Source organism: Rhipicephalus microplus, chromosome 7, assembly GCF_043290135.1.
Source record: "Rhipicephalus microplus isolate Deutch F79 chromosome 7, USDA_Rmic, whole genome shotgun sequence".
NCBI lineage: Eukaryota > Metazoa > Arthropoda > Arachnida > Ixodida > Ixodidae > Rhipicephalus > Rhipicephalus microplus.
In genome coordinates, this window is record NC_134706.1 from 81,824,899 (window position 1) to 81,838,389 (window position 13,491).

At 44.5% G+C, this 13,491-nt stretch overlaps 1 protein-coding gene across 1 annotated transcript in view; it reads left to right on the forward strand.

Annotated features, from left to right (window-relative positions):
• LOC119180412 (Ecdysone-induced protein 63F 1) overlaps nucleotides 1–13,491 on the forward strand; it is a 131,345-nt gene that overhangs the window by 59,416 nt on the left and 58,438 nt on the right. The window contains 2 exon segments of the mRNA XM_037431606.2: nucleotides 3,776–3,884; nucleotides 13,272–13,317. Of these exon segments, the coding sequence (XP_037287503.2) occupies nucleotides 3,798–3,884; nucleotides 13,272–13,317 (133 nt within the window). The 5' untranslated portion in view covers nucleotides 3,776–3,797.

Sequence of the window (13,491 nt, forward strand, 5' to 3'; positions counted from 1 at the left end):
AATTTCTACGTGTTTCAGTATACACGTACCTACACCTTCGCATACCTCGCAATCTGCGCTGGAATCATGATATAATTACGCATGAAGGTCCAGTATAACTGAATGCTAACCTCAATGACATACCGAAGTGGTGCGGTACGAAACAGATGTGTGTTAATTACGCTGAAAGTGTCGTACGGACCATTATAAATAAGAAGCACCCAATGATTTTTTGTCTATTCAGCTGGCGGTAACAAATTTCTACGTGTTTCAGTATACACGTACCTACACCTTCACATACCTCGCAATCTGCGCTGGAATCATGATATAATTACGCATGAAGGTCCAGTATAACTGAATGCTAACCTCAATGACATACCCAAGTGGTGCGGTACGAAACAGATGTGTGTAAATTACGCTGAAAGTGTCGTACGGACCATTATAAATAAGAAGCACCCAATGATTTTTTGTCTATTCAGCTGGCGGTAACAAATTTCTACGTGTTTCAGTATACACGTACCTACACCTTCGCATACCTCGCAATCTGCGCTGGAATCATGATATAATTACGCATGAAGGTCCAGTATAACTGAATGCTAACCTCAATGACATACCGAAGTGGTGCGGTACGAAACAGATGTGTGTTAATTACGCTGAAAGTGTCGTACGGACCATTATAAATAAGAAGCACCCAATGATTTTTTGTCTATTCAGCTGGCGGTAACAAATTTCTACGTGTTTCAGTATACACGTACCTACACCTTCGCATACCTCGCAATCTGCGCTGGAATCATGATATAATTACGCATGAAGGTCCAGTATAACTGAATGCTAACCTCAATGACATACCGAAGTGGTGCGGTACGAAACAGATGTGTGTTAATTACGCTGAAAGTGTCGTACGGACCATTATAAATAAGAAGCACCCAATGATTTTTTGTCTATTCAGCTGGCGGTAACAAATTTCTACGTGTTTCAGTATACACGTACCTACACCTTCGCATACCTCGCAATCTGCGCTGGAATCATGATATAATTACGCATGAAGGTCCAGTATAACTGAATGCTAACCTCAATGACATACCGAAGTGGTGCGGTACGAAACAGATGTGTGTTAATTACGCTGAAAGTGTCGTACGGACCATTATAAATAAGAAGCACCCAATGATTTTTTGTCTATTCAGCTGGCGGTAACAAATTTCTACGTGTTTCAGTATACACGTACCTACACCTTCGCATACCTCGCAATCTGCGCTGGAATCATGATACAATCCTCAGTGCTAATATCGCCACGACAAATTAGACTTTTTTAAGCAATGACTTCGTCAATCTTTCTAAGAACATTAAATTTCTAGCGTACAATTTTGTAGTTTCAGATCTGATTGAGTATGGCAACATAATTCTACAACCATTTACCGCTGTTAATATCAATAAACTGGAAACGGTGCAAAGTACAGCTATTAAGCTTATCGTCATTCAGTCGGTATTAATTGTGTCTTTCACTGAACTGAAAGGTGGAGCAGCTTTATGGACATTATCAGGTGGAAGTAAAGTTGCGCACCTACGTTTTATATTCAAAGATGTAAAAGACAGATTAAGAAGCAACAGTCATGAACTATTCACGCTTTCATCAGGTTACGCCACAAGGCTCAGAAATCTATTCTTTTTATTCCTTTTTTTCACACAAGAAACAATGTTTCCGAGCGCTCATTTTCCCGTCAATCGGTATTCGAGTGGAACTAGCTTGATGATACTTGGATACTCTCAAGAGTAGATAAAATTTCAGGTTGTTATGAAAGTAGCCGGTGAGGTATTTTTACGTCTTGATTTCTCCTACATCGAACTTTGTCATTTATTATTTATTTGTACTTTCATTCTTTTTATACGATTCATGTCTCTTTGAAGTATTGTTTCCTTTTTCTGCATTGCTATTTCGATATGTACTTGTGCCAATGCCAGCCTCTTACGGCCCCTACCTCTGAGATAGCAGTACTGTAACGTAAAACAAGGGGGGGGGGGAGGATAAACAACAAGAGGGAACGCAGGGAGGTTAACTAGGCACATGCCCGGTTTGCTACCCTACGCTAGGGGAATAGGAAGGTGGAATAAAGATGAGAGAGAGAGAGAAGAGAAAGAGAGAGAGAAAAAAAAACAAAAAAAGGAGGATTGTCAGTCAATCGGCTGGCGCGTATGCAGCGGTGGCACTACACAAAAGTTAGAGGTGGTCACGTAGGCCTGTAGTCTTCAAAAAGCACAAGACAGCTTTGACTGCTTTTTGAGCCGACGAAAGGCGATGACGGTGTTCCAGTAGCATCTGCACAGAGAGTGGCCGATCGTCCAATTGTCGCAATGCGTCCGAAAGCTTCTGTCTTTCAGAGGCAAATCGAGAGCAATGGCATATCAGATGGTCGATGTCTTCTTTGGTGCAGCAGACGTCGCATTCCGCATTGTCGGTGAATCCGATGAGGGTTCTATATGTTTTTGTGAAGGCAACCCCCAACCAAAGGCGACAAAGACGTGAAGCTTCACGTCGACGAAGCCCGGATGGAGGTCGAAGTTCCAGTCGAGGGTTTATTTGGTATAGTCTCGTATGTCTTATGCTTGGGGTGTTCCACTCCTGCAGACTCAGACTACGTGCCAGGTGACGAAGTTGCTTTGCAGCGTCAGTCCTTGACAAAGGAATCGGAAGGGTGTGTTCTTCTTGGTGCGATGTGCGAGCCGCGTTGTCTGCGTAACGTAAAACAAAATTTCTGAGATATCTAGCACCAGGATTACAACATGTTTAAACCGATGGCCACGATGAGTAAAATCTGGGTGACGATTCTCTAATGTAGGTTTTGTTTCGTGGCCATGTTTCAACACCATACTGATTAAGACTTTTTTTAATGTGGGATGAACACATTCACGTGCGAGTGACGGGTCAGGTGTTGGATATTCCTGTGATAGGGGATTCGGTTTGATACTCCGCTAACTTGTGGCAGTAATTTGACTGACGAGACGATGTCCCTGGTCCATCAAATATTGGTTCTGACCATACTCGCCCCACGTTTGATCGCTTCAGAGGCATTGTCAAAGGTCTTACGCTTACTTTTCAGTCCAATTTATGGGCAATTTCGTATTGTTTTAGAGACCATAGGAAACTTTCAACTACATACGCGTTGACTTGAATTTGTATAGACGCATTTCTCAACCTACAATTTGAATTGAGCTTCTTTCAGTAGTAACTACGACGTGCAATCTGTAAATATATTCAATGAACGAATAGCATGTAAAGCACGTCGCGACAACCTAGCTATCCTTATAGTCCGCATTACACCACAGATTTTCCATTTAAAAGCGTTTACCCATTCAGTAACTCAACTGTATCAACCTGCCACTTGGTTCTGGGTAACACAAGCAGCGAATTACGTTCGTTTGTAACACGAGAGGTCCCAAGGCCACGGTAAAATAAAATTCTGTGTATTACAATTACACTTCCGTGCATAGATGATGCTAGATATGAAAAAAAAAGACTAAGGAGGCGCTCTCAAGCATGGCTCATTCCACCACCTTCAATGATTACATATATAGTACCTAAATAAAATAGCATGCAACAGCGTAGAGTACCCTTTAGTACTCTCAAATCTGCAAAGACTAACTTAGATATTTCGCATCACCGTCCTCGAATTAAGAACCAGTTAATGTAATGATAAGCTTAAGTTTCTAATTTTATTGTCCTTCTCTCCTCTTTCGTTTCTTTCCCGCACACTTGTGCACCTATGGCCCACCCACCACCCTGACCTGCGTGCACGGGAAGTGCTGGCCGGGGGCGTGTCACCATGCCCCTTCCGCCACCCCGGAAGGCCACCACTACAGGTCGACTGGCAGTGGCAAGAGCCACTTCGCCATCCAAAGTGAAAGCCTCGGTAAGTGCACCAGTTTGTATTAAATGTAAGACAGACAGACAGATAGACAGACAGACAGACAGACAGACAGACAGACAGACAGACAGACAGACAGACAGACAGACAGACAGACAGACAGACAGACAGACAGACAGACAGACAGACAGACAGACAGATAGACAGATAGATAGATAGATAGATAGATAGATAGATAGATAGATAGATAGATAGATAGATAGATAGATAGATAGATAGATAGATAGATAGATAGATAGATAGATAGATAGATAGATAGATAGATAGATAGATAGATAGATAGATAGATAGATAGATAGATAGATAGATAGATAGATAGATAGATAGATAGATAGATAGATAGATAGATAGATAGATAGATAGATAGATAGATAAAATCTTTGTTAGGTCGATGACTTGGAGGACCAACCCCCATCTAAACGTAGGCCATAGTCGTTGTCCCTAGCCGTCTAGACAGCGAGACAATCAATACTTGACATAAAAATATCAAGATGGGCTTTTGGGACGGCCTTCTTGAATCACAAGGGTAGCGAAAAAAAACTAGACACAAGAAAGCAACACGTCGGTCCGTCCACGCTTCCGTCCGTGCGTTCGTTCTTGCGTCCATGCATCCATCCGTCGGTCTGTGCATCAGTCCCTGTAATCGTCCATGCGTACGTCCGTCCGTCCTTGCGTCTGTTCATCCGTCCATTCATCTACTGAACACTCCAAGTACCGCCATCTCACATCTTTTCATCATATATTCGTCATATAGAAGTACCGCCATCCAGCGGACATTCCGAGGACTAAATGAGAGTGGCACCACCGGACTTGAGGAGCGGCACGAGCGCACTCTCTTGCGGCCTGCAATTTGTGTCTAGTTCTCATCTTTCACTGCCGCTAGTTCAAACTTTGCTAAAACAAAGGAGGTTACACCCTGCGAGTTTAACGTGACAACTTTTTCTGGGTTTCTTTTTGTTACTAGTTTTTTTCGTAAGCATCAAATTCAAGGTATATCTGTAGGTTATTTTATCAGAAACAACTATCTTTTAATGTATGATGAACGTGCGCAGGTTTTCTCCTCAATCAAAAAGAGTTTGCGCGTGATAAGCTACGCGAATTCATGCAAATTCTGATTGTAAATGTTTTTTCGTGTGTGTGTGTGTGTGTGTGTGTGTGTGTGTGTGTGTGTGTGTGTGTGTGTGTGTGTGTGTGTGTGTGTGTGTGTGTGTGTGTGTGTGTGTGTGTGTGTGTGTGTGTGTGTGTCGGTAGGTACTTAATACAGTAATTGTCTCGATGTAATTTCGAGGTGCCTGCATATTCACTCGTGCACTATGGTGCATAACAGGTGGGCATCACAGGTGTGCATCACAGGTGTGCCTACACTGTTAAAGCCTGAAAAAGCATTAAACGTGCTAAAAACGAGCAATTGCACGCTTTCGCAGCCTACGGCGCGCGCGCTCCCAAGGCAGACACTCCCGAGATCTTCAGTACCATGCGACTCCAGCGCCGCTGCTACTGTAAAGCTGCCGGAGAATCAGCCAAGATGTGGCGCGCATGCCTCGTTCATTCCACTGCCCTCGTGTAGTACTTGGAAGTACTCTACTTATCTGGCAGAGCAGGAAGCCGTGTCATGTTAACGGTGACAAGCCGAATTGCAGAGAAGATATGTGTGTTCAGAAAGAGTTGTTAACGACTTAAAGTACATGGTACTGTACTATGGGAGAGCAAAAAGCCGTGCCGTGGGCCTCCAGACTGCGACAAAACAGTGCGTATAGAAATAGTGGCTAACGAGTTACAGGACTAGGTACACTATGGGAGAGAACAGAGCCGTCCCCTGGGGCTCGCACAAGTGTTTGTGAAGTGAACACCCAAGTACAAACACACCACCAAAAGAGCGTGTTTAAAAAAAGTGGTGAACGATTTAGAGTACTTTGTACTCTACTATGGGAGACCAGTGAGCCGTCCCTTGCTATTACCAGAGGGGGGGGGGGGTTAGAAAAAGAAGGTAACGATTTAGAGTACAGGCAACGCCGACTAAATTTCAAGGCCGAAAGGCTGCCGCAGTGACGTCAGAGGATGGGGGCCCAGTTACGCCGCGAACGCGGCGGAAAGCCTGTGTTTCGTTCACGTTTTAGGAGAACCAACGCTCCCGCTCTCGCAGCTGCTGCGGCTTGATTGGGCCGAATAAAAGATGGGAAAAAAAAGTCTTACTGTGCATGCTCAGTTGGGCAACTGGGCCCCCAACCTCTGACGTCCCTGCGGCAGCCTCTCGGCCTTGAAATTTAGTCGGCGTTAGTACAGGGTACTCTTCTATGGGAGAGCATAAAGCCGTCCCGTGAGCATGTTCAGACACACAGAAAGCCATGATGGCTGTATTGCGTAAGCTACAAGCTTCTGAGTGACGGGATTTACATCATGCTGGTCTCCATTCCGACTCATCATAGAAGCGCTGGCGGCTCATCTCATTCTCTGCAGAACTACAGACTAAATCAGCCAACGACAACTGAATGAAATATTTACATGAAATTTGTGCGATAAGCAGCACAATGTTTTTAATAAATGAAATTTTTACGCATAATTATTTGGGACTTGTGGTTTGTTGCACTACTCGTTGGTCTCGCCTGTAAAGTGCTGTTTAGCATTGCACCATATTCGTTTGAGACCAACCGATCTCGATGGCAACGTGGCATTAAGTTTGCCGCTGGTGCCAACGCAGGTGGCTATTTTTCAGGGCGTGTTCATGGCCGATTTAATGTAAGCGGTTACAGGCACTCGAGTCGAAGATTGCCTATACAGTACCGCTATAAATGTGATGGTTCTAGAGGCCCTCTTCTCTAGCAGATCATAAAGCGCTGTAATACAACAAATGTTAATGAGCACAACTCCACGCGGAATATTTATTTTGGTGGCGAGAAGCTTTAATGAAGTTAATGGCTGTTTGCATGAACCCACAGTAATCAATAATTGTTTCTGTACAATGACAAAACGTGCATCTCAGTATTCATTCAATCGTATTGAGTTCGTCACTGCATTGCTCAAGGCTTTGCACACGAAAATAGGCAAGCCGGCAGCGTCTTTCAATGCGCGTCCACCAAATAGTGCGGTGCCCTATGCAATGACCAAACACCGTCTTGTATCAACAAACCACTCCCCAGGCCCCATAACAAATTTCGTATGGTAAATTTGGTAAATTTGGTATGGACCTGGTGAGTGGCCCTTTTAAAGGGCCACTCACCAGGCCCCATACCATTCGCTTCATAATCTTCATCTGTATATTCAACAGCCATCGTAATCATCATCATCGTTAGGGACACGGGCTTGGCTGCTTGTGTCTCCCGCGACTGCATCAAAACCTGTCGTACTAGTCGTCGTCTTATATGTAGGTGCGGGGTCACCCTTACGTTCTGCTTCGTCCTCTCTGGACAACCACTCGGAAAACTAGAGGCTGCAGTTTTTGGAGGCGAAACTGCCCGTTATCGAAACGGAACGATTCCTCCACCTCACCCAGCAAAATTACATCCTGCTTGTGTTGAAGGTGTATCTGTTGAGGCTCTTATAGGCAGTGGCACTGTCATCTCAATCGTACACCGCGAATTGTGTTTTCATTTACGGAAAGGGCAGGCTCCTTATGTTGGTCCTATGTTACCTCGCACGAATGACAATCTTATTTGCCCTACCGGACAGTGTACTGCTCGCGTCCTCATAGACAGAATCCATCACGTTGAGTTGGCTGCGCTTCCTTCGTGCGCTCATCAGATCATCTTAGGCGGGGATTTTTTATCGGCTGTGTCTGCTGTGATTTGGTGTGGTCAACGTGTCATTCGTTTACGCGGACACTCAACATTCTTCTCCTTTCAATTTTTTGTCGCCCGACCTTGCTGCAGCTGCGGATTTTCTCCTGCCTTCTGGGCAAAAGCGCGTTCTAACGATCAGACCACGAGCCATTATAGAAGGTAAGTCAATGGCTATCCCTTGCCAGCGCTGCATTTTTCGAGGAAGCGCCATTTCCCCTTGCCTAGTGCGGTTCTACCGTGGTTATGCAACCATTACTGCCTACGGCACGACACCCGAACCCCTACTGCTGCCGGAGGGGACTACTTTTGCCAGCATTCTTGAGGAAGCACCTCTATGTGTCGCTACTGTTTCACCTGGGTCCTCCTCGCCACACTGTCCACCCGCCGGAGGATCATCTCGTGCTATCAAAGCCACTATGCGCACAGATCTAAATCGGACTGTGGCTCACGCCTTGCTGACCATAACAATGAAGTACAAAACTTGCTGCGACGTTTGTTCCGATGGCCTCGTCCAAACAACCGTGGCTGCTCAACGCATCGACAAACACGGATCCCGTATCGTTCGCGGCCGCCCTTACGGCGCATCAGCTTCTAAACGCAAGGTTATGGAATAACAAGTCAATCACATGCTCGCACGCAACGTTATCAGGCCTTCAGAGAGCCCGTGGTTTTCTCCTGTAGTTATACTCATGAAAAAGCATGATGGCTCCATTCCATTCTGCGTCGACTATGGAGCCCTGAACAAGATTACCTGTAAGGACGTCTCTCCTGTGCCTGGGACTGACGATGCTCTTGCTTAATTACAACGTGCCGAGTACTTTTGAAGTCTTGAGGGTGCTCTCCATCTTTCCCATCTCTTTTGTCTTCTTTCTGTAGCTCCTGTGTGGCGGCGAGTGCTCTCTCTTGTTCATTTTTTTCTTATTGTTTATCCCATATTCCGTCTCCAACAGGACACTGTGTCATGTCACGAATTCGGTGCATTTTCCCCTTTTTCAAGCAGCACCAGCACCACCACATCATCACAAGGTTATACGTCTACGATAATAATCATTGAATGATCGCTGGAATAAACAAGCAGTAAAAAAGAAGAAAAACCAAGGTTAATCTGGGGTAACGCACACAACGTTACGCTGTGAATATATAAGGTTTTGTAATGAGAATAAAACCCTGTTTCACTGGTCATAATCAGGTGGTAATAATAATAATAAGAAGAAGGAGGAGGAGAAGAAGAAGAAGAAGAAGAAGAAGAAGAAGAAGAAGAAGAAGAAGAAGAAGAAGAAGAAAAAGAAAAAAAAAGAAGAAAAAGAAAAAGAAAAAGAAAAAGAAGAAGAAGAAGAACAAGAAGAACAACAAGAACAAGAAGAACAAAAAGAAGAAGAACAAGAAGAAGAAGAAGAAGAAGAAGAAGAAGAAGAAGAAGAAGAAGAAGAAGAAGAAGAAGAAGAAGAAGAAGAAGAAGAAGAAGAAGAAGGAAAAGAAGAAGAAAAAGAAGGAAAAGAAGAAGGAAAAGAAGAAGAAGAAGAAGAAGAAGAAGAAGGAGAAGAAGAAAAAGAAGAAGAAGAAGAAGAAGAAGAAGAAGAAGAAGAAGAAGAAGAAGAAGAAGAAGAAGAAGAAGAAGAAGAAGAAGAAGAAGAAGAAGAAGAAGAAGAAGAAGAAGAAGAAGAAGAAGAAGAAGAAGAAGAAGAAGAAGAAGAAGAAGAAGAAAATGTTGAACTGGGTGGGGTGCATGTCATTATTCTGTTACAAAAGGGACAATCTTTCGACACAGACACTCTCGTCCAAAAAATCGTCTCCTATGCGTTTTCTTAAGACGACTGGAACAGAACGCCATTTCCTTTTTAAATGCGAAGCATTTCTTAGCGAACTTAGGTGACTTTCAGCGTATCCATCTAGCCACCCACGACTTTTAGCTCTCCTTGCCGTTTGGATAACGGTACCGATACCAAAACTGGAATGGCATAACATGACTGTATGACGAGCTAATTGACTAGTCATGACTCATAACATCAAAATCATGACATGGATTGTCATGACTTGCATTTCATGGTCTTGCAGGTCTTTCGGTAGTTTACTTCATTTCGCAAAGCAGAAATGGTATGACGTGACTGCATGGTGAACGTAAATGACAGACCATAACATGAATATTATGACACGCATGTCGCGAATTACATGTCTATAGTCATGGCTAACGCCACGCTCATAATGCGTTCGCGGTCGTTTCGCTAACTTCACATATACAAAATTGGGTATTGCGGGACATGACTGCATGTCGAAGGTGTATGACTGGTGCAAGCATGACAATCATGACATTAGTGCCACGGACCTACATCTGAGCGCGCGGACATAGCATTTTCGCCTCCGTTGATAATGCAGCCGCCGCAGCCGGGACTCGATCCCGCGACCTGCGGGTCAGCAGCCGAGTACCTTAGCCACTAGACCACCGCGGCAGGGCTGTGCATCATTCTAAGACCTTCAACAATTAGACCCACAACAAGTGTATTGTGAATAGTTCAACAAGGTACCATGATGTATGCTCACACAGACGTGCATGCCGTGCTTTCACAATGCCCTGTTGCGATATGTTGGCTGCATCAAATAACGCCCGCTCTGGCTACAGGAAAAGAAGGCGAATCAATCAGAATGCTACGCAGTGCACAATTGGTATTTCGGCCCCCGTTGATTTGGGAAGTCAGATGATTCGGACATGTTCTCTGATACCGGCAACGTGTGCATTTTTTCGATGGCACCAAACTCTCGTTTTTTTTTTCCTTTCAAGCTTAGCTGCAATCAGGTGAATTCTGACGATTCTCGGAGCAAAAGAGAGCAAAAACGACGTTCGCGGAAGATTCAGATGAGGCAGCGCAGTGTGCATTGCCATTTCCGTTAGCGCGAACCGTACAGCAACGACGTTTTTGCATGGTTACCTTTAGGTTAACTTAAAGATAACTTTGGTCATAGAGTTTCCTACTATACACTAGAGGGAACTCTTGCGCTCGTGTCTATGGGAGCTGCAACGCACGGCGCTTCAGCGAGCATGGGAATTATGGGTAGTACGCACATTTGTCTAATATTCGTACCTCTGGCCTGCTTTTGGCTACGTGTGTGTTCATGTGGCTTGGACCTGTTTTCTCACGAAACAAAAATCAGCCAATGTTCAGCGGTTGCGCATCACCACCTTATTCTTTTAGAGTTACCTTTCGGAATCGGGTCACGAAGTTCAAAAAGGCTAAATATTTCTTTCAAAACAAAACCGAAACACAGCAATAAACGAAGCAGCAAGTACGAAAACTAGGCAAATGTGTGTGCTACCCATTATTCTTATGGCCGCTGACATATTGCAGCGACAGAGTCCCCTCCAGTTATTTTGGGACACTATGACTTTGGGCATAAAGGCAATTGTGGCCTCATAGGTCGAGTTTGTATTCGACCGACCACAGAAGTAGAAATGAAGCGGCACGTACACAGGTTTGCCCACATTTAAAGGCATGATTTCGCAATTGGCTGCAAATAACTGACTTACGGTAGTATATTTCGGCACATATCTTCAGGGTACGGAAGAGGACACCTGTTGCTTATTTCGTTGCAATTGGATAATAATAAAATATCGACGCAATTTTTTTAGAGAAATGTGCTCTGGGCATTACTCATGGAAGACTTTATTATACATGAACGTCGAAGTGGAGTCTGTCTGATTAAAGCTATACTGAACAAGCTTCATTTTTAACCAGGCCTGTTTCGGGCTATTATTTATAGTCTCAACGTTTTCGATCGTCAGGGTAGCGTAGATTTGTAGCAAAAAATGCATTATTTTACTCATAACGCAAGCCGTTCAACTAAACTTCCTGCGTAAAAAAAGGCACGTTTCAAAATCTTGCCGATTGGAGTGACATGATGCGAGCCAACGTTGAAATAATTTCTTCTCTTGGGGTCTTGAAGATGAATTTTTGCTAGTCCCCTTGAAACACATCAAAGAACACGTGTATAAGTTAACTAGAAAATTTAGAAGGTGTACCACTGCGGTAGAACCACCATTTCGTTTCTAAACATGCAAATTTGCACGCTATGGCACACACGCTGGTTACGGTGCTCCGCTGCTGATCCGAAGGTCGTGGGTTTGATCTCGGCTGCGGCGGTCACATAGCGGTGGAGGGAAAGCGGTAGAGGCCAAAATGTTAGTACGCGTAAAGATCACATTACAGAAATTTCCGGTGTCCATCACGGCGTCCCTCGTCATCATATAGCGGTTTTGTTATGTTGAACCTCGTGTTTTTTTTTAATATATCCTTCCCTTCATCCAATGCATACACTCGATGAAGCCGGGTGCTAGCCAAGTGGTTGCCAGGCAACACGAGTTTATACGAACGATCCGGCGTCGAACCTTGAACCTAAATAGCTATGGTGTCAATTAAACTGGCTGGTAGTACTTTTAGGGGCGAAGCTCCTTAAGCCGTGGGTCGTGCGTCCCCGATGTATGTAGTAGTAGTAGTAGGTAGCAACCTCTGGTTTGGTCTTTCGAATGCCTCCTGGATGGCGTTACTTGTATATGATGAATCTATTGAAAAGGTGTCAGATGGCGATACTTTTAGTGTTCACTAGATGGAAGGATGGACGCACAGACAGACAGACAGACAGACAGACAGACAGACAGACAGACAGACAGACAGACAGACAGACAGACAGACAGACAGACAGACAGACAGAGGGACGGATGGGTGGATGCATGGAGCGATGGATGGACAGACAGGTGCAGAGAGGGATGGACGGACACATGTACGTATGGATGAATGTATGCACGGATGGACGCTCGGACGGATGGACGAAGGCATGAATGGACGCACGGGCGGTTGCACGGACGAACGCACGGATAGACGGATGGATGAAAGGACGCACGGATGAAGGCATGGACGGACACATGGACGCACAGATAGACGCACGCACGGGTAGACGCTCGAATCGACGGACGTACGGACAGAAACACGGACGGACTGCCGTACGCTTCGCTGCACTCATCATTATTAACTCCGTGAATATGGTGTGATTTTTTTAGGTAGCACTCACACACCACAAGTGTACCATTAGCTGGGTGACCAGGTTTAGCCTATACGTATGGCCGGCCACAGTGATTGTCTGCTTCCGAGTGTAGCGGCGGATGCTCGATCATTTGAGCGACATTGCGGTAGAGAGCGAGTTCCTCACTATCGTGGCAGGTTCTTATGCTACCAAGATATCTGTACTGCTTTTAAAAAACGTGAGGTACATGCCAGTTCTGTATTGTTCTTTTCATGTACACCAATATATATATAAATTGCTATGTCTCTACATAGAGAGTTGATTAGAACAATTTTCAGCTGTTGGCATGAAAAGCGGGACGGTTCAAAAGGTCGTAGTTAATATATAAAAGTGCGCAGTTGGCTGTTTCATGTATTTTGCAAGAATCGAAACGTGTTTCGCCTCCCACCATGTTATCGGTGTGCTTCGGATGCTATCATCTGACACACCGTAACACAATGATGATCAAAACGATTGCTGTATTCATTGTCTGCACTTAGCGTTCCAATTTTTGTACAGTTTGCTTTTTTTTCCTTTTCATCCTCAGGGTTCAGAGTGCCTACGAGCTGGCTTACCAGATTCTCAAATTAAAGGTAAGTTGGCTAATCCCATATATCTTGTGATCATTGTTTTTTTTTTTTACTTTTAGTAGGAACTCCCAATTTTGTCGCACCGGTGAAGCAGTGAATGCGATAGCAACAAATTTGAATGTTATATCAAGTAAGGCTCACTTCTTTAAAAAGCGTGGTCATTTCGCCGAGCCGTAT